The 21879-nt window shown below is 41.0% G+C and overlaps 2 protein-coding genes across 2 annotated transcripts in view; one reads left to right on the top strand and one right to left on the bottom strand.

Moving 5' to 3' along the window:
- Window positions 1–2032: 2032 nt before the first annotated feature.
- Window positions 2033–21879, top strand: part of LOC111075271 — a 29246-nt gene continuing 9399 nt past the window's right edge. Inside the window, exons 1-3 of the mRNA XM_022368439.2 lie at window positions 2033–2293; window positions 12723–13075; window positions 20358–20524. Of these exons, the coding sequence (XP_022224131.2) occupies window positions 12875–13075; window positions 20358–20524 (368 nt within the window). The 5' untranslated portion in view covers window positions 2033–2293; window positions 12723–12874. The remainder of the gene's footprint in view (window positions 2294–12722; window positions 13076–20357; window positions 20525–21879) is intronic.
- LOC111075272 lies at window positions 7643–8152 on the bottom strand. Its single transcript, XM_022368441.2, has 2 exons — window positions 8009–8152; window positions 7643–7940 (listed from the first exon to the last, which is right to left on the bottom strand). Exons 1-2 carry the CDS (start codon window positions 8147–8149, stop codon window positions 7707–7709), a joined length of 375 nt encoding a protein of 124 aa, XP_022224133.1. The 5' UTR covers window positions 8150–8152; the 3' UTR covers window positions 7643–7706.

The raw sequence follows: 21879 nt of genomic DNA, 5'->3' as shown, positions 1-21879 counted from the left end.
GAAATCATCAAGTATACCATATTTACGTTACGCGTACTGGGTGTATATAAAATAGAAGCCCGAGCCGGAGTTGCAGAAGGGCGAGGACTAAGCCCCCAAACTGAAGACTGGGGAGCGCACTCGAGCGGATTTCATGTCGCCTGCATTCACATTACCATCTCGGATCTACAGCTTTCTCTCTCTCTCTCTCTCTTTGTGGAAATTCCCCTAAGTTTATGCCGCTTGCCGCAATCCTGTCGCCTTTTAAAATGCAAAGCACTTCAAGTCGGGGGCTTTAGGTTGCCGAATTGCATGCAATTAATTTAAACTTACGACCAACTTACAGAGGCGGCCCAGACAGAAGCCATTTGGTGCTGGGGAAAATGGAAAATACCAACAGAAGCATTTTACTGTTGCATTGTTGTGCAGATTGATCCCATTTTAATGATGCATTTCGGGTGGCAAAACTAATTATTTGGTTGAAAACGTTTTGCAACCGATCCCGATGTGATTGTAACGATTTTATCATACATACATAAGTCAAGCATCAAGGTTTTTTGTTATATAAGTGTAGGTTCGTTGGTTTTGCATTGATTTTAGTTGTCAGAGAACTGTTTTTGATTTCAGTGACTTTTCTACACAATGAAAAATAAATATTTTAATTGGTCCATTGTTGAATTATTGCATTTATGCCATGTGCCACATTTTCATGGCAGAACTTTCGATAGAAAACATTTCCCAACAACTTAAGCCAATTAAAAAGTTTATTTCTCCCCTAGAAGGTAGTGCATGAGATGTACTATGTGCGTACAAATTTATATTGTGTGGGGAAACCGCAAAGGTTGTGATTTTTTGTTTTTTTTGCTGCTTACACATTTAATTTCTTTTGAATGTTTTGAGGCGGGTGGTGTTGACAATTTTGACATGTTGTGGTTGCACTCAGTTGTGAAAACATCCAACAATTGGTCGTGCCACGGCAGGAGGCAAACAGCCGGGCGAAGGAGACGATTTCTTGTGGCTGTGCAGCTAATTTTGAGCTTGTTGCTGATATTGCAGCAGCTTAAATCCCGCTTAGACTATAACTTTTGGTCTTACGTATATGCTAAAAATTGTCAGCATACAGACTGTGGCCACACGATAAAGCGGACAGCAAACAAGCAGGCAGTCACCAGCCACACAGAAGCTGCCAGTGGTTTTAGTTACTTGGGGCCTGGTAGAAATTGTAGAAAAAAAAACCGAAAAAACAGGAAAGGAAAACTTGTAAGGCCGTAGCTGCAAATACTCTTCGCTTGTTAGTCCAAAATTTGTATGCTAAGTAGTTTAATAATTGAATGTTTAGAAAGACTGCTCTTGTTGCAGTCAAATACATATGATATGGTTACTTATTCTTAACGTATTCTTGCGGTGGCAAGATTAATCTGGACTTATTATTTGGGCTTGTTGCTGATCAAGAAATAATATTAATAATAATAAATAAATAAATAAATAAAAATAAATAATAATAAATAATAATAATAATATGCTTTCTGAAAGAGTATGAAAACCATGTAAATATTATTTTCTGAGCTGCAATTTAAATTGAAACCAATCTTTAGCCTTGTCTGACCTGCAGTCATACCCCATCTTTAAGGCAATGGCTACTATTCCCCTTACACTTTTGTATCTTTAAGCTAAATTTAAAGACTTAACGTCGAGTTAAACATGCTGAATATACAATTTAGTATATGCTTAATATTCAAAAGGCATAACTATGAGACAACTGACAGTTATTAATGCTTCAGTTAGCTGTCTAGGACATTGAAAAATCGGGTCCTAATCGTTCACCCTTAGACAACAACAGACATTTGATTGAGCTCAACTTTTCAGCATCGTACAATTTTCACTCAAAACAATTATGAATGAATGGGCCAGCAGTGCGCTCAGCTGTTGCTGTTGAGTGGATGTTAATCTTGCTGTTAGCTAACAGCCGCAGCCTCTGAAGAACACAGGCAGAACGAACAGTCAGTGCCACGGCCAGGGGCAGGCATTCTGATTTTTAGTCCAACAACAGACGTCGAGTCGAGAGCACACACACTCCGAGAGCAGTGCGCGCATGTCAGCCGAGTTTCGTATTCGAGTCGAGTCGAGGCACCACATGGCGTATACGTGTTGCGGGCCATTCAAACGGGTGCACTGAGTCCATTATGGTCACTGGTCGAAGGGGAATCCGCGCCAGAGCTCTGTAACCAGACCAGATGTTTCAATTCTAGAACTGCCCGAGTCTTTGCTCGATCAGAATGTGAACAACCATCTCCACGTCTAGGAGAAATTCAGTGTAAGCGGAGTGATTGAATGTGGTGTGTTTATACAATAAATATTTATTCCCTTTGTGATTTAAATGGCACAATGTCAAAAAAGTAAAAATAAACTTGAAATAATTTCCCAAAAGCAATATCAATTGATTTACAAAAATTAAAATATTTTCTTAACAAATAAAATCCAATGAATAACATTGACTAAAATGTTGTAAATAAATCATAAAAATAAAGCTTATAAATAATAAAAACATCTGCAAATGTTTAATATAATTGAATTGAATAATTGAAATATAAATTCAAGAAAACGCCGTGAAACGAACAGAAACAACACCTAAAACACGTAAAATGCAAATCCTATGAATTGAAATCAAATCAATCATTTGATATATTTAAATTTCAATCATGAACCAAACCAGGTTTGACATTCGAGTTGGCACACTCCGGAATTCAGGGGCAAATTGCATTACAGAAGTTTCATTTTTTGCTTAAATTTCCCACAGGCGCGGGATGCACGTGCAATCCCCTTTTGATGGGTGCCCTTGAGCTCTTATTCCTCTTCCTGCTCATATTTTGCTCACCGTTTGTCAACGCCATTTCCTCTCCACGGAGCACAGGAAGTACGGGTGGGGAGGGGCCTCTCGTTTTCTGTTTGATTTACATATTGCTACCTGTCTGAGTTCCTATATATAGGAACGTGCGTGAAAAGCAAACAAAAAATATAGAACGAAGAAGATCGCGCGCGAAACGTGATAAAATAAGCGGAAAATAGCTGACAAGCCGAACAACCACTCCTCCCATCATCTTTCAATCTTCAGTTTCATAAAAAAAACAAGAAAGGAAACGCTATTTTTTAGAGCTGATATTTTTGATACCCTTGATCATATTCTAACAGATCGTTTTAATGGAAACTAACATATTTAAGGGATTTAAATTGGTCTGAAAATAAAAAGGCAGAAATTTTTTGGGTAAAAAAAAAACGAACGAGCGGATACAAAGTCATGATACCCTCCGTAGGGCTGCACCAAGAGAAAATGAAAACATTTACCGCAAAACAAAGGAATTTATCTGACCAGATGCCTGCGGCCTTAACCTCCCTCTGGGTCATGTGAGGCGCTTGTGACAAGTGACAGTTTGTTTGTTGGTTGGCCGGGACGCGGACGCGGACACAGGGACTCGGAATCAGCTTGGTCTGGTCTGGCTCTGGGTCTGGCTAGGGCATGGTCGTCCGATATGGCCCCGTAATTTGCCTGACGCTTTTATTGTTTGCCCATGAACATGGCGTCATTATCTTTTGTATTTTTATTCATTCGTTTGGCTTAGTTTTTTCTCTCCACGTCCACGTCTGTTTGCACGCACTTTTACCGTGTTTACTCGGCCGCAACATAAACTAATTGAATCATTCTTTTGGACAACTTGGTATACAACGGGTATACTTATTATTAAGCTTGGGGCGTGTCACGTTTGCAGCAATTATTTGGGCGCCTTGAGAACACACTCACTTGCAATTGCAGTGCACTTGCCTTGGTTTGGCTTTTACCTTTACCTCAGCTTTCACCTGTGTTTCGTGCAGAGCTGCTGCTGTCATTTGGCACTTGGTGTCGTAGTTGGTGGCACTCAATGCCTGCCATCATGAAGCCGCCAACTGAAACAACAAGGCGGTCTCCCAGTAGTCCCCATCCGTCATACTTGCGGCCCCGAACCGAATGCGGTGGAGACGCGCCGCGCCGACTGACGGAATGAGTGACTGGGTAAGTGAGTGCCCTGGGCGGCAACTTGTTTACCTGCCTGTGTTTTAATGAAATGCAAATGCAAACACAGAGTAGTAGTATGTACAGTGGTTCGAATAACATGAAAATGTGGGAAAAATTGTTGACATTTGAACTTCAATGAATATATGTCATTTATTGTCAGAACTTCAAGTTTCCCTTTAAGCCAAAAATCACGCATATACTTGAATATAAAAATGTATTGGTGCAGTGTAAAGATATTGATATACTTATTGTATTCTTATATAAATTGTATCTGTACTCGAACAAAATGTCAACGCAAGTAAGAAGAATATTTGAGCTTATATTATAGGATTATTATCCATTCCAAGTTTACGTTAATGCTAGAGTATAGTAAACGATTCAAAAAACTCCCACAGTGCGCTCACATGTAGGTAATTTTTCTTGGCAATGCCTGTAATGGCACTTAGCCGTAATAGGGTTACTGCCAGGGAGCCGCATTCATTTTGTTTCTGTCCCTGATTTGCTACGCAAACACTTCAATTTCCGTGACAGCTGACAATTTGCCGCAATTGCACATTGCAATGCAATTAGATTTAATAAATTTCCAAACCACATTTTACCATGACAAAATCTGTCTCATTAAATATGTATTTATCATAATCTTATTCATGTTAGACTCGATTTTGATGTGCAGGATGTTCTTGAGTGCCACAGCACCGTTCCTCGCTCCATCTTGCCGCATAAATAAATTGGTAAGAAATTTCTTTACGACAGGCCTAGCAGTGGCGCGGGCGTTTCCTTCCGTCTTTCTGGCAACGGGATGACTTTCCCTTCGAGACCATAAAAACAGATTTGCGCATAATTTCAAAAACTCCCCAGATTGGCAGTCGAAAGTGCTCTGGATTTTGATTTGAAACTCATTTTATGCATACATAAGGTTTATGGCACGACATTAAACTAAATACTCGTCATCGAAGCCGAAGGTGTGGAGGAGCCAATTGAACGTGACAAACTTATGAAAAGTGCTAAAACATGTCCACTTAATGCGGTTTATATTGTGCTGGGAAATCGAAAGCTTAAATGGGACACGGAGTGTAATCGCCTTGAGGGAATTTAAAAAGTAAAGAGGCAAAGGACAAGACTTAAGGATTGGTACAGATGAGTTATGGTATTCAAATACATATATTAATCCTTGCATTTCCATATAGGACACTTTTTAGTGCGAGCATACATATGTATGTACGTTCTGTTCTGTTTCTTTATTTGATTATATCCCTATAAATATTCAAATGGAAAAGTTTTATTTTATTCAAGAGTGTAATTAAAAATTTAAATTTGTGTTATTATATGTCATTTGTCCAAAGTAACATGCGAGTTCAGATTATTCTCAAATGCATTTTCAAACAGATTCCAGTATTTTTAATTGTAATACACTTTCCTAAGTGGATTTAAGTATTCCATTTCGACAGTCAAAAAGTCAAGTTTGTTAAGATAAAATCAGAATGCGCGTATCTTCCATTTACTTGGCTTGAAAAGTTTTCCAATTCACTTATTTCATTAACTTGATTCATCGAAAAGTGATTTGGGAAGCTTGAACGAAATGGTAATCAACTTGCATTGATTGCTGTTTTTGGTCGCGTCCGGATTCCGCTCCATCTTCATCTCCAGCTTTGGGTTGCAAGGACCCTGATTCCATGGCTAAAAGCGACGACAACTCTTTGGTAACATATCACTCAACGCAACTTTTCACCGAAACCCCGTCCCCTTCAGCCTCGACAGACCCCCACGAGAATGAATAACTTGTGAATTTCTTTGAAAATGACTCGCACAAAGCGGAAAAGTAGAAGGAAGTTTCCTTTGCCACGCGTTTGACATGCAGAAAAGGTCGCAGGGCAGCGCACAACACTTGAATTTAATTAAAACAGATTTTGGCTTGTAAACTTTTAAGCTACAAAAGCTGCTCGGGATAGCTGCAGTTAGCCGGTTAAGAGAGTATGCTGGCAACCCAAAGGGATATCTTTAAATACACATTAGGAGGCTTAATCAAAATTAATTTGCAACTTGCCGGAGACGAAAGTTTAGTCAGGCTGCAAATATAATCATTGGCTGCTTATACACACTCGCATTCGCACTTGCTTTGATTTATGCTGATTTCTCAATTTGGTTTTTCCTTCTTGTGGCTGTCCCGATGACTGGGTCTTGCGTTTTCATTAATTTATTATGGCCAACGGCCAACGGCAACTGATTTCACTTTAATTCAATTTATTAGCCAATACACAACAACAACAGCCACAAGATATCGTATTTATTTCATGCACACAATTCCGATGTCGACAACAGCCCGAGGGCCATGTCAGGACAAAGTCACTTAACTGCTTATCTCCCCGGATTCATCGTCGAAACTAAGCCAAATCTGGCCGATATGGAGGGGGTATGACTGTCTGCTGGAGGTCTGTGCCCGTCTCGAGTCACGCACTTGGAGTGTATTCACGACAAATTCATTATAATTTCGCTTCAGAGGAGCAGGAGAGCGTTCCCTCTACGAATCATCTACGGTTCTGGGATCTCTCTGGGTGCGTGCGTGCCAAGACATACGCCAAAAGAATTTCCCCATCCGCTTGTGGCTTCTGTATTGGTAGAGCAACACTCACACAGATACTTTTCCCCCAGTCATACAGAGGCACTTGCTGATCCAATATGAAATCGGATTAAATGCGCCCCAATGTGTCGTTCCTGCATTATGATTGCGAATATTTCTGTCCGCCAGCGAGGGTTTTTCCTAATGTAATCAATGTTTACATTTCGAGTGCCGGAAATGTGTTTTCTTCTTTTGGTTAAATGTGAACAAAAGGGTGGAGAAGAGGATAAAAAGATATGACTACTTTTTTCACATCTAAAATATATTAAAATTCCAGTTCGTAGCGTATTCTAAATTACAAACTTCTTGTCCTAAATGTAATTTCACAAGTTTGATAAATTTCATAATTCAATTCCCCTTTGAGCATATAGAATACAAACGACAGTCAAAACCTTGCATAAATATTTAAATATATACAGATCAGATTGTGCATGCAAAATTATATGTACATATATCCAAGATAATAGTTTTTGAATGAATGAGCAAGCAAAGGAAAGGAAAACTTCCTCTCCTTTCATGCACACACAGTGTGCCCTTGTCCATGGCCAACCAAGAAATTATTTGTTATGCAGCCCCAGAAAATCACTGAAAAATTGTGCTCTACATTTTCGTCTTAGTCTGCTATTTTTTAAAGAAAAAGTTGAATAAAAAACCCCACCAACTTGGTCATGTGTGTAAATGGGACCATTTTGAGACCTGGCATTTTTATGGCCCTTTAAGTTTATGTCGAGTAATTCTCGGTTGAAAGGCGAAAGTTGAGTGTGCGGCCAAGTGTGGCCAAGACGATGAACGTTTTTTAGGTGCCGAAAAACAGCGTTGAAAGCCTTTTTGAGGTCTTGACAGCGCTTATTGAGTTTATTAATTACTTAATCATTTTGGGCTATTGAATTTGAAATTGAGAGAAGGGCAAGGATGTGGTCATGGCTGGTCATTCCATCCCGTATTTATGGTCAATACTTAATTTCTCTTAAGAACAATTTTAGAAATAATCTTGTTTATGCCGTCATAAAAAATGTACTTTATTTTTTTTAATTCGTTAAAATTAAAGTTTTTAAGTTGCTACTATTGAGTAGCTTTTTTGGGAACCTTTATGTTGTATTCTCGCTCGAGGGTGCGCTCCAGAACAACTTGGCTTATCTGCTGAAACGGGTTCTCGCACACTTTGACCATCTTTTGGCAGACATCATCCACAAAGTTATCCGCCATCTTGGCAAACAGATCCAAAGCGTGATCGTCCATTGAGGACATTGGATCGATAGCTTGAACAAACTTAAGAAGGTTTTCCTTGCTCACAATCTGCGACAGAAAATTAGTTTTTATTATTTAAATGTAAAAGCTTTTAATGATAGCTACACGTTACTCACATCGTAGCCGTTTTCGCTCGGTTCATCACGGGCATTGAGTTCATCGCCGGTGTCTTCGCTGGATAGTTCGATCGCATCCTCTAGCTCAATAGAGTCGACGCTCTCGTCAGAGGAAAAAATATCGTCTTTCTCTGTCTCCATGGTTCGATGAATTAATTGCAGCTTACCCCTTACATAATTTGGTTAAGTTAAGCAAACGCTAGAACTAGTTGGAAATTATAAGGTCCTCGAAATGGAATTGAAACTTACGGCGCTATAGCATACTATTGGGCACTTTGGACTTGAAACTTTCTTTTTGGTGCGTTGGCATTACTTCCGCATTTAGTCGACTGACTGAACTCTTTTTCCTCTGGCAGTGCCATAAATAACAAGTTTAAGTCGCGCTCTCCGCACCTGAATGGCTGCTCCGCCATTGTTGCCGCAGTTTCCCTTTTCCGCTGCGGCTTTTCCTTTGGCCTTTCCCGCTACTACTTCTTGGTTCGAATTGCGCTTTTGATTTATGTGCTGTTCCTGTTTTTCGTTTCACATGCTTCTCTTGAAAATAAATATCAAAAAGCAACAAATTGTGGCCCTGCCATAAACGACCTTTGCCTAAGCCTCAGACTCTGGCAGGCAATGGCGACGGCCACAACAAGAAGGAATACGACGACGACGATGTCGCACTTGGAGCTTAATTTTATGCCAGACCTAGTTTGGGGGCAAGGCCAACACGTGCCCAGGTGTCCTGCCAGCCTATTATGCTGTTTGTTCTTTTCGCACAAACCAATGAACAGTGGGACACAAAACGAATAATATAGCTATAATTTAGCTATAAAAATATCTGAAAATTAACTGAAAGAAAGCTTTAATTTAGCATTCAACTATGCGTATATAATCTAAATCTAAACCTAACAAAAATCTTTTTACGTGGATCTTACCTTGATGAATTATGTTACCAAGTGCTAAGGGGATATTTCCTAGTTTCTGTTTCTCTATTTGAATACAAATTAATATTCTTCTAGAAAACATAGATATATGGATATTATGGATATTTTTTTGCTGAAATTTTACTATTTTAGGATGTACAATTTTAATTTTATGTAATTTTATTTCTTTATTGTTCAGCCCATAGTACTATATTTTATTACAGTCTAAAATTGTGTGCCATTTTATTTTGTTTCGCATTGCACACTTTGGAGGTGCTTCTGGGTGTCCTCGGCTTAATAAAGTCGCCTACTTAAAGCCAACGACAATGACATTGTGCGTATGCTGCTAGTCAGCTATAGGGACGGAGGAGGACGATGTGGACGCCCCTTTGGCCATGTGTCACACATCCGCATCCGGTGTTGGCATTGGCATTAGGCTGACTGTCCCCCTGCCGCGGTCGCACTCTGTCGTCTGTCGTTTGCCGTTTCCGGCATGCGACTCTTTTATATTGTCGGTTTTATTTGCTCTGTGCACTCTTTTGCCACTGCCATTGCCACAGAAATTTTTGTCTGACTTTTGTTTCATATTTTTGTGCATGGTCTCTCTGCTTAGTAGAAAAAGTAAAGAGCATTTGCCGTTTAGCTTTAAGTGTTCCAAGTGCCATAAATTTCAATTTGTCAGGGCCTTTAATCGCTCAAGGCCCCCAATCAGACAGCCATTGTGACTATGTTGAATAGAATTCTGTCCGGTTGACTTCGTCTAAGAAACATGAATTGAATACGTATGTGTTGGAGCGCATATAGAAGCTTTAAGCTTGGGACATGGATAGGGCGTATAAATTATAGAGCGACATGTGAAGTTCAATTAAAGTAAGATGGAATTATTCAAAGTGTTTGTTTTGTACAAAATGTTTACATATCTTTAAATGTTTCACATTTTTTAATATTAATCAAAGCTCTTAATTAGCACACGTTATTCCACTTTATTTCATACCAAAATCACTTCAAGTGGGTCTTATTTCATATTTAATGCCACTTTTGGCAAAGAAATATCCTTTAGAACAAACTTTTCAACACTTTTCCAGCTTTTGATCTCGAAAAGTTTTCCTCACACCCACATACTTGTATCATATGTATAAAGAGACCATTAATGTTTCACCCACTTTCTTTTTATGAAGTGCTAATTTGCTCTCGTTGTTGGTATATAAAAAATGACAGCCTAAGTTGCCAAAATGCTTGAATTAATCACACATTTGTCAAAATTATTCAAATGTCTTTTATGCCAGAATGGGAATGTAATGTGAATGTGGGTGTGAGTGTACAGCCAGACATGAATAGTTAATACAAATTCCATGGCATTTCCGGGCCTGTGGCTGTGACTGCCTGCCCCTGACTGACTGTCTCGCTGTCGGTCTGTTTCAGTTCCAGCCCCCCCTCATATATTGTATGTGTGTAATAAAGCTAATGAGTTTCTGCCATGTCTGCCACAGTCTCGGTCCCGGACCCAGGACCCAGACGGAAGCTAATTCCCAGTCGGTGGCAACATGCACTCGCATTTGCACGCTTGCTGCCATTAAGAATGGTATTATTTCACATGATTATGGCATTTTGCTGTTATGTATTTTACATATGAATATTGTATGCCTCGCATTCAGGATCAGAAGCAGAATCACAATCCGAGACAGAGTCACAAGCCCTCAATTCTCATTATAAACTTTTGCCACACGCTGTAGCTGCGGGTTAAATTGCGTATACGCCGTGTCTGGCATTGAAATTGATTTAAGTCGAGAGAAAGACACTCTCTTGAAACACACACAATTAAACAGAACTCTCATCTGCATCAGATTCACATTAATGTTTCGCAAATGCAAAAAACCAACGCATTTATAATTTTTTCTTCATTTAAGTTTTTTAATTACACTTAACGGTCGCCGAGAACGGTGGCAAACCGGAATGGAAATGAGGTAGAGGAAAAGGAGCAGAAATCCTTTAATAGTCGTGGCGTCATTTCGTCGCCAGCATCGTCGCTTAATCCGTTCGTGGTATATTTATCAACGCGTCCCGCGACTTAATGAGGCGCATTTCCATGCCGAGCACGCGGCTTTCCATCTCCTTCTGCCACGGTTATGGTCGAAGCCAAACAATGGTCCCCTTTGCCGGAAAATGTGACTCTAAGCCAAAATATACACGCACACGTCCAAAGCCCTTATCTGTTGCAGTTGGCGGTACTCAGGGCCGTGCTACTTTTAGTTGGCTTACAGGTTGCTAACTGCCCCATTCGACAAAATGTTGCCAGAAATTATGAATATTGTAAACTTTAGGATGGGGAAATTCTCGCATTTGGCCAAAATTTAATTTGTAAACAGGAAATTAATTTTTGTTCATGCTAAACCGTATAAAAACCCACTTGAGGCTAGTGGTGATACTAGAAATAATCCGATTCAGCTAGGAGGAAACAATGCTTTGAGGAAATTGAAAAAATTGGAGCACAGCAAAATACTTGGCTAGAAGGAGCAGGAAAATATAATTGGACAACTACGAAAGATGATATCTTTGTACACTAAGAGAGCAACAAATAACTCAATGTCCAAACAATAGTCCCAACATCCAACTAAATTCTTCATTCAAGTACGTGCCTTCGGCACTTTAAAACATTAAACAGACATTTTCACATTTGTCTTTAAGCATGTTCAGGCACATATTCCTAGAAATATTTGAAGTGCATCCATTTCTGATAAATATATTGTAATGAAAATGAATTCGATGATTGAATTGAATTCGTCTTCTCCTTTCATAACCATTTAAATATTATTTTGAATTTATGGAAACCTTTCCCTCAAGCTAAGTGCAGGGAATATTCATAGTTATTTCAGTTGGTAAATGGAGCGACTTGACTGGGCACAAATCAAACACGGACTGCTGTTTTGTATCTTCATCTCTGGCTGGGCAAATAAGTAGTTTACCTTAGGTCTTAGCCTGGATCATTTGTTTGCCTTGCATTCTTTCCAAGGCTTTCAGACTTTTCAGCTCTGACTTTGCCTTCACTACTGTTCAGGCTTCGACTGTGGCTGTTGTTTTACTTTTAATGTAATTTCATCGCTATAAATGGAAGCCAGGCGGTTGGGAAAGGTCAGCCTGGCAGTGGAGAGGTGTGCTTGGAAATACATAGAGGAAAGAATGCTTAAAAGCAACTATTACTTTTTAATCAGACCTCGTAGTTTTTACCTGCGTAGTGCAACAGGAAGAGTGGAATTTAATTTAATTTCGCTTGACTTTTAGTTTGACATTTCGACAAAAAGGGAAAGGACGTCAGGATGCAGTTAGGGCAAATGGATGAGATGCGAATGGAATCAACCGGAAACTGGTCGCGAAACTTGTGGCCACGTAACAGCCAATTCAGGCGCTCAAAGGCCAATGAAGTGTTAACACCTAAAAATGCCAAAAGCGGTTCTGCTGCCAACTGTCGCATCCGGTGCGATTGTTGGCTCTGTTGCAAAGCGGAATCCGCAAGCAAAAATCGATGGCAGGGCAACAAAATGCAAAACAAAAATCCATCGGAGGAAGGAAAAGGTAGCCGCAAGTGACGTGCCGGAAATCGGCGGTTCAACCCAATCCAATCTATTCCCCCAATTCCCCGTGCCTGAGGTGCCGGAAAAGCGTGTCAATGCGTTCCGGTGTCGCGAGTGGCGTGTCCCATATCGTGCCCCCTGCCAGCTATCCGCCATATTGGTTATGCAATTTGATTTCAATCTCACTTAGCCACTCACTCACTCAACCCACTCTCAATGTTATTTGTTTTTTCTTCGCAGATGGTCATTGGGTCACGTGATGTGATTTGAATTGAAGCCGGCTAAGTGCAACAAGCTGCAATTGGCAATTTGCGTGTTGTGCGGCTTGCTTTGATGGATTTGCTCCAATTGGACGACAGTCGGCAATCAAAATAAGGCCACTATTCGGTTGAATGCAGCAGAGGCAGCAGCAGACACAGCCACCGCAACAACCAACAGCAAGAGAAACATCTGTAGCAGCAGCAGCAGCAGGAAAGAACGGAAGCAGCAACCGCAACAAGAACAACATGTTGACAACACACCATCTGCATCACCTGCACCATCATCGAGGCAGCACCGCCGTGGAATTGGACAAGATCACGAATCTAAATACGGTAAGTGTTGGAATTAAGTACGGGCACTTCTGGATGATTTGGAAACTTCATTTAAATAAACTTGTTTATTCGAACTATTCGTATTACTTTTTTTGATGAAAGTTTAAATTGATTTTACAAAATCGATATTGATTTAAGCTATTTAAAATCACCTTTGGCACCACCCAATAATCCCAATGTTGTTTCCACCCCATAAGGCGCTTTTCTAGTATGTTTCTCTGTATGTAAATGCACTTTTCAAATTTTCAATTAAAATGAATGACATCGAAAGCTCAAAATCCAAATGAATTCCGGGTGTGATTGCAATGACTTTTCCCAATAGTCCGAAGTAGTATGACTCATTTTAAAAGCCAGCACCAATCAATCTACATTGCTTTCAAAATTTGAATTCCCCAGGAAATTTGCGAAAATAGTTTAAGAATGCTATTGCATCCGAAGCCGAAGCTTTAAAGGAGTACCTTAATCATTTGCCTTAAAGTGTGCTATTGTAATATATTTACCAAAGAAAAACAATTGCCTTCCCTGCAGCTTAAGGGTCGACTAAACTGATTAAAGCGGTATGAAATTCTTCATCTCAAACTGGCAGTCGGACAGCAAAAGCCAAGGCAGAGCTGAAAATAATCTGCAATTTTTAACAGTAACTGCGTGCAGATGCTGCAGAAAAATAATAATAACAAGATTAAGGGGTAAACATACGAAAAAATATACAAAGCTCCGTTCCTCCGAAAGTATTGATACCCTCCTCGAGGGTGCATTTAATTTCAACAAAAAACAACCGCAAAGTAAAATGATTTCTTCAATAGAACTAATTAATTATTATCATTCTAGTGCCTAAGAATGATGTTGAGATTGTCCTAAAAAGTCTAGATATCATAGGAATTTTCAGTTTAAAACAATCTTAATCTGCAAAAGCATTGCCAATTCATTCAAAACAACAAAAGTTACTCCAGCTCTTATAGTCGTAGAGTCCTTTTACTCTACGATTCTAGAGTAAATGTATCAGGCATCCTTCTTGCATGCTAAGAAAGTTGGTTTACAAAGCACAGATGGGGCTGAACAGATGATGAGAGTTATTGAAAGGATTGCAGGGGGAGAGAATGAAAAGCGTTAGCTGACCCTCGCTCCTCGCCCACCCACTGCCATTTAAAACGAGGCGCTCTTGACCATACACAAAACTTGTCTAGCTGGAAAATGAAAAATGTGGCTGTGAAAAACGAGAGGGCAACGGGAAACACAACGAGTGGACTGGCAGCGAAAAGGAAAATGTGAAACACGTTTATTGCCATTCATTATATTCTCGCGAGCTGTTGCGCAAAGTAATGAAGCACTTTTATACGAGGCAGCTCCTCTTTCACGCCCACACCACTCAAGCCACTGCCGACATGTTTTTGCTTTTCAAAAACACAGGACGAAAGGGGAACGTGGCCCAGAGTGACGAGCCATGATGATGGTATGGTGTGGCTCTTAAGAAAAATCGCTGACTGTCTTGGCCTAGAGTGGAAATAATAATGGAATGGCCACTGCAGTTTGGTGGAAAGTGCGTGCGTGCCAAAGGAACTACAACCAATTTTCATTAAATGAGCTCTCTCTGTGCCGCCAATACATCTTCATTAATTTTGAAATAATGTATGGCATGTTTGTGCAGACATTTGGTCGAAGCTTCTGTCTTTTTTTTCACGGGAATGGCAGTCAGACCACGATAAAAACTGAAAACTTGTACTTAACTTTAGCGGCGCACATTTGTCTCATCCGACGGGCAAATGAATGTGGGTTTCCCCTTTTTGGAAGGGGAACCACAACAGGATAGAAGGCCTTCAACAAACAAAGGATCGTGTTCAAGGTCCGCACGCACACATTAACAGTCGTGGCTTTTGTTGGCCCGGGTCATGTCACTCTCAATATAGTGGCAAGGTATCCGCTAAGCTAAGCTGCTCCCCGCCGCCTGATTGTCAGTCGGCTTGATTGATAATGTAAGCTGAGCAGGACACCCCCAGTAGCCACTCCACCCAATCTCATCATCGTTATCCCCGGCTATTGAGTGCGTATCCGTCCACTCATCTCCGAGCAGTGGCAGGGAAATAAAAGTCGGACTGTAGTCGGGTCTAGGCGAACATCTTATCGATTTTGCAGCTTACAAGTTCTTGTTATCACTCACGCCAATGACCCAAATGCCCATTGAAATCGTTATTTTGATGGGAGTTTTCCTGGGAAATGGAATTGTTATTGAATAATTTGCTATTTCTTTTGATTATTTCCAAGTACAAAAACCTCTCTTCTCTTGTTTAAGAAACATTTTGAAAAACACCATCTTCGAACTTGAACGTATAATCTAATACATGGTTAATATGTGTAAATACTATTTAAAATATTTAAATTAAACAACGTTAAATCTTAAAAATTATAGATTTGGAAGGATTTTAGATTTGTTACAAAAGATTCACACTCCAAATAATTTAAACTGACTTAACCATTGAAATTAACCAAAACGAAGTCTGTTCAGGGTTTCTAAAATAAATTCTCCATATCCCCAAGCTGATCCAATTGTTTGATTTTTGTAGAAAATACTTCCAAGAACTTAAAGGGATTTGAAAATAATTTCCACTACCATTTTCGATTACTCTGGGGCAGGACCCCCAAAGTCCTGTGTGTGATCCGACCATAACAGTTGGCCCAATCCAAATCGCTTTCTGTGGCAGCGAGAGTCGAGGTAGGTGGTGCCCCCCCGTTAACACCACCGTTTTGCCACATGAGCTTCAATGGTTGTTCGGAACACTTCTCCTCTTTTATTGTTGTTTCTTCGCCCCCTCCAACTAGAATGTGGCTAGTAGAGTGGCAGAAGTGTAGCCACTAGAATGGGCCAAGTAGAATGGGATAGGTGTTCTGCCTGGCGATTGCTGCCAGACACAGTTGACCATTCGATATTGGCCATGTGGGTGGGACAGCTGCAGCATTGTGTTGTATTGTTGCCAGCTGCCCCATGTTGCATTCGGGCTGCCTTGGAGCTGCTACAACCGATTTCCAAACGCTGTAACGAACCTTTGTTGTGCCCTTGAAGAGAGTATTGTGAAATTTTCAAGATGAATGCACTGCAGTGAAGCAAGCTCGTACTCCTATTGGAGCCATGGTTCGGCAAGGGTATCTTGTGATTCGGCTAGCCTCAATTTTTGGTTTGACTTAGAAGGGGTTTTGGGTAATGGGGAGTTGTGCTCTGCTGCCTGTCGACTGTTGAATGGACAGTTGGCTAGTTGGCTGCTTCCTGGGGCCTCCTGCCAGTTCGATTGTAATTATTCTACAGTTCAACTTGTTGGTTCGCTGGCTAATGCGTTTTGCCATTGCACTTTGTTACATTTAGCCCCTGTCCCTGTCCTGGAAATTGTTCTCCCTCTCTCCTTCTCTGTGTGCGGGTGAGTGTATCTGTGAGTGTCTGTGGGTGTATCTGGACATTCACAGATGGGCGATGTGAAAAGCGCATTAGCAACAAGCCGTTATCAAAGTTTTTGCAGCTCGTGTTGCAAATGGTGCGTGTTATTTATTAACTGGAATGGTATATCAGCTGGGCGTGGCCCATCTGCAGGCCATGTGCGGACCAGCAAGGAATCTCATAATCTAAGCCAACACTTTTCATTTGCATTTACGCAACGCTGACAATTACACTGACTTTTCGAAACATGTCTTTAAAAGTGAAAAAAGTTTCAGGAATCAGGAATATGAAACTAGAGTTTAGTTTAGTTTAGTTTTTATATTTGCATGAATTTTCCTATCCTTAGACTAGTCTCATGTTTATGCAACGCACAGTAATAATTCTGGCCATTGTCAGATTGCTGTTTTGGCCCTGGGCTAAATGCACTCTTGAATGTACGAGTATCCAAAGGAGTCTCTCTCTGTCTCTTTCTTGCCCAGAAGAACATACATACTGTCATGTGGACATGCCACACAATCACTTCGTTACAAACGCTGTCTGTCTTTGTCTCTGTCGGTTCCTCTCTTTTGTATTGCAATTTTAATTTCCGCTTTCACTTTGTCTAGATTCAGTTTTACTTGTCGCCGTTTTCTTTTGTGTTTTAGCATTTTCTCTCCCTGTCTCTGGGGCAAAGATGAGTACGAGTATGAGGACTCACTTCCCATCTCATCTCATATCATTTCCCTGAACACAAACCGCCGAGGGCTGTCTTTGTCTTGGCATTGTGGCATTTGCGTTTTTGCTGATTTACACATTTTGGGGGCAGTGCGAGGGAGTGTGTCTTTCCTGCCACGGCCAGCACGTAGCTCATGGCTTGCGGCATGTGGCACGTAGCACGCATGCAGCTCTGGAGCTTTTTGTTGCAGGCGAGGCGCAGCGGGCAAGAGCCGGCAGCTGTTTTTCAATTTTCCGCCTCAACTGTTGACGCAAAAGTAGTTCAAAGTGGTTCCATGGAATATACTACTCGTACAACCAGATGAAAAAGAATAATACATGAATATGCATGTCCCCCTTCCACGCTGCCCCATAATTATTCCACACACACACACACACACGAGTAGCATGTACTTTCATTATGGGGATGTACATCTTTTGTGGCACACATTTCAGCTGATGTTTCCATTAGGGCCACGGCACGGCGCTTATTACTGGCCAGCGAGAAACCAAACATCGCGGCAGAAAAACGCCGTGGGAATTGAATTTCCCTCGGACTTATATGAATGGCTGCCATATGTTCTCTTTGGTGTATGTCCAAAGGTGAGTTTTTGTGGAGCCAGTCAGGTAATTTCAGACATTTTCTGGGCCCTCTTATACCCAGTACTGAAAGCAGTCAGGGCTATGTTATTTTTGTGGAAATTTACGCCGTCATTACCTTTGCCAGCATATAAAGTTATGCTTGTTTTTTGACGATAAGCAACTTTCATATGAATAGATTATGTGTAGAGTTATAGGCCACCTATAAAGCCATAATTATGATCAAACTAGTGTTAAAGTCACAATAAAGACAAAAATCTACGGTGAATGCCAACTTAATTTCTTGCAACATTTTCTGCTCAGTTTCCGAATACGAGGTACCTCATAGTCGTATTATGAACTACAAGCCTTCTTACAGGTTTTGTGTTCTGGTTTAGCACTGCTCGTTTGGCGCTCTCTGGTGTCCCTTTTTATGCCGGGACCAAAGACGACAAACGTTTACATCTGGGATTTGCATGTGCTGCATGAACTTTTTGCAATTCTGGTTTCCCCAACTCGGTTTTTGTTGTGTCTTTATCTCGCAGATTTGAGCGTCATATAAAATTTATGCGTGTGGCTTTTATGTGCTTACACCTATGTATATTCAGGTGGTGTTTGTGGCTGGCTTTACTAGTGTTATATGTTTTATGGGGTCCACTGGCCTTGGTTCTCAGGTGGCGGGGAAAAAAACCCAAATAATTAGGACAGACAACAGAGACAGCACACATCACTGCTGGGACTCCTTGAGCCAGGGCTTATTAAAGTTGTGGATGAAATATGGCAGAGATTCCTTTTGCAGACGATATTATTGGAATTAAAAGTGGAAGCTAGTCCTTCATTATCTTCCTTTGAAGCTTCCCCAAGTCCTTCATTACCTGCCCTTTTCCTGGCTCTTTTGATTAACTTTTTCATTGAGTTTACTGGGATAGACACTCCTCGAAATGAGCCCACAATATAGCCGCTTTTGATCTGTCAATATTGAAGAAGCTCAAATCGCATCCACCCAAAAATCCAGCCTCACTGGGAAAACAATAAATCCAATAAATTTAGCTGCACAGGCAACAGCTGATGGTGGAAAAGTTTTGCCTATGCCCACGCTTTGGGAATGATTACAAAACCATGGCCCCGCCCACACAACCCGCCCCAGCTTAGAAAAGTTTTGAGGAAATATCGTACTGGCAGCACTTTCAATAAGCAATTTGGTTAAGTGCTGCCTCTGACAGTGCCTCTGGCTCCGGCTCCGGCACTGCCACGGTCCTTCCTCGTTCTGTCGGCATTGTCAAACCAATGCCATCAATATGACTAATCATGCATATATTTCATAAAGCTGTAAATCCTCCCAATCCTCCCAATCCTCTCTTTCTGAAATCGCACACAGCTGTTACACCCAAATTGAGTCAAGCCACAGAATTCACTTTGCATTCGCTGAGGGGCGGGGAGGCGTTTCAGGCATTCGGGGATTATTAAAATTACGCATACGCCGCGTTTTAAATGAAGTGCACGACCAGAGATGGAGGGGAGGTGGAACGTACTACTACGTGGGAAATGAGGTTGCCAGAGTCAACCATTAATATTTAAACGTGCTGCTCAAAATGTATGTGGGCGTGGCACGCACACACACCACACACGCCCCCCGGTGTGTGGGGGCGGGATTGGCATTGGATTTGTGTGAGTAATGCGGAAAATTATGCCTTTGTCTATGACTGACTGGAAAATTAACTTGGAGGCAGCAAAAGAATATATAATTAAAAAGAGCTGGCATAGGAAATACTGTTGCTGATGAGATGGAACCTTCTAGATTTAATTGGGAACTTAAGATACTCGGATGCATACGCTAAATTAGGGTTGAATAATAGGACCTACAGTTTTTAAACAAGACTAAAGAATTTAAAAATACGTTTATCTGAAACACTTTAAAGAATATCATAAAATATTTACCATTATATGAAAATATTCATACTCATTTATTTAGCAAGATTGCAAAAATTTGTTTAAAGACAAGGCTATTGGCTTAAGTTAGTGCCCAAAATACAGTATATAGTCAATAATAATTGACTTAATACACTTCTCGGCAACAGCTCTACCCTTCTCATTCAGATCCATAAAAGGGCTAACCAACCCTAGAAGCAGTAAAAAGGAGCCGTAATAATCCTTGCATTGCCTGGCATTTTAATTTTTATGAGCCCGATTTGGCCGCAGGCAAAGGCAGAAGAATTAAGGCTCGATTGCCCGATTCATTTGCCGCCTCCGTTTCGGCAATGAGCCGTAAAAAGGACAGCAACAAAAACGACAGCAGCAGGAGCAGCAGCAGCCGCCGCCGCCTCAGTTTTATCTGGCTGGGAAAATTCCCAGAAATTTTCTTTGGCTGAACGAGCAGCCGGAGCCTGAACAAATAGGCTACTGCCTGCGGTTGTTGGAGAGGGTTCCCGGAGCCGGTTGGCTCTGCATAAATTAAAATATGTAATGTGTTATGTGCATGGCCCAATAGAGAGCTTTGGCATAAATTAAGCATCAGTTGGCTGTCGTTGACCCTGGCTATATGTAAATATATATACTGATGCTGATATATACTCTTTGGTGTACTTTCAGCTCATCGTGGAGATCAACAGCCATGTGGCACTGTTCCGCGATATGCTGATACACGTGGGGCAGGCCAAGGATTGCCCCGAGCTGCGCGAGAAGATACGCAAGCTGCGTCGCACCTGCGTGGAGGCATTCAAGCACACCGCCCAGATACTCCTGCCGCAGGTCAAGAGGTAAGCACATACTCGTACCATCTGCCACCATGCATCCTCCTATCTGAACAAGATTCGGGTACCCTCAAGGGATCCCATTAACATAAACATAAACAGCATCGTGTGTGTGACATTTTGGGACCTTCTTCTCCGTTTCCGTTTTCGTTTCCGTCTCTCTATCTGTTTGTGAGTGTTTTATGGAAATGTATGCAAATCTAATTGCAGTCAAATTTACTAGAGCGCCCAAAGAATGATGGATGGAGACTGGGCTGTGGGTGAAAGGGATAACATAAATAACAATTTGTTGGACTCGGATTGAAGCCTCCCGGTATGCTCTCGAAATGAGCTAGTGGCCTGACGTTGAAATTCAATTTTACAATGCTGCATAATTTATCAGCTGTTCCCTCTACACAGAGGATGAAAGTAGTGTGGGGCAGGACCCTCCCTTTCCTGAAGGCAAAAGTGAAAAGCATTTTTGTAAGCTGCCTCCGGAAAGCACAATGCTTGGTAATTTTTTTTTTCATTAAACCTTTTGAGAGGAAATATTTGCGATTGCAGCTACATAGGAAAAGTATTGTGTGAAAGGAAAATTTGTTCAGCAAGGGAGCTCGATTGTAACATTGGCACTCGCAACAGCTGCCACCCATCAATATGATATAGATGCACTCTAGAGAGCTCCAGTTTCAGTTGTGTGTCATCTGGAATCGAGCAAAACTTTAACATTCCCGTTGACTTTTCGGGGGTCCCCCAGCTCTGGGCTGTCTGTTTACCGACTTCAATTTATTGATTTATGCCCTGGCCGAAGCATAAAATGTTACAAAATTGAAATCCCATGTGGATGCCACACATATGCCATTATCACACCCCAAAAAATGACAGAGACAGAGCCAGAGACAGAGCGAGAAAGATAGAGACCAAAAAACTTTTTTTTTTAGCAAACAACTTGAGGAAATTTTCATATACATAAAATATTTGTAATTTCCGACACACAATCCATAGAACGTGCTGTCCTGTCAGAGTGTTAGGTGTCAGTCATATGTTTTTTTTGGGGGTAGAACTTTTGAAGCACACCCCGGCGGCATATGACAATGTGATTTATTATCGAGCAGACGCTTTAAATGTCACTCTAGAGTGAAGAAATGTCAATATAACGAGACGAGCATCCGCATCAGCATTTCGTCGATATGTATGGATGAGTGTGTGTGCACGTAGGCAAAAGTGCAGGACCCCAAGGAAATGGCAAGGAATGAAAGCAAAAGTAAGAGAAACTCTGGAGAAAACGACAGTTAAATTGATGATTGGCTGACTGCCAAGCCAGAGACAGCAGCAAAAACAGCAGCTCCAAAAAAAAAGAGATTTCAATTAATTTCTGCTTT

Source organism: Drosophila obscura, unplaced genomic scaffold, assembly GCF_018151105.1.
Source record: "Drosophila obscura isolate BZ-5 IFL unplaced genomic scaffold, ASM1815110v1 contig_200, whole genome shotgun sequence".
Classification (NCBI taxonomy): Eukaryota; Metazoa; Arthropoda; class Insecta; order Diptera; family Drosophilidae; genus Drosophila; species Drosophila obscura.
Note: the sequence above shows the minus strand (reverse complement) of the source record. Positions and strands in the feature narration are given on the sequence as shown.

What these genes read in the sequence shown, in the direction of transcription:
- LOC111075272 (XM_022368441.2), bottom strand. Translation starts at nt 8,149, where the DNA reads ATGGAGACAGAGAAAGACGATATTTTTTCCTCTGACGAGAGCGTCGAC. An exon ending in CGAGCGAAAACGGCTACGAT is followed by an intron (nt 7,941 to 8,008) that starts GTGAGTAACGTG and finishes TTTCTGTCGCAG; the next exon opens with ATTGTGAGCAAGGAAAACCT.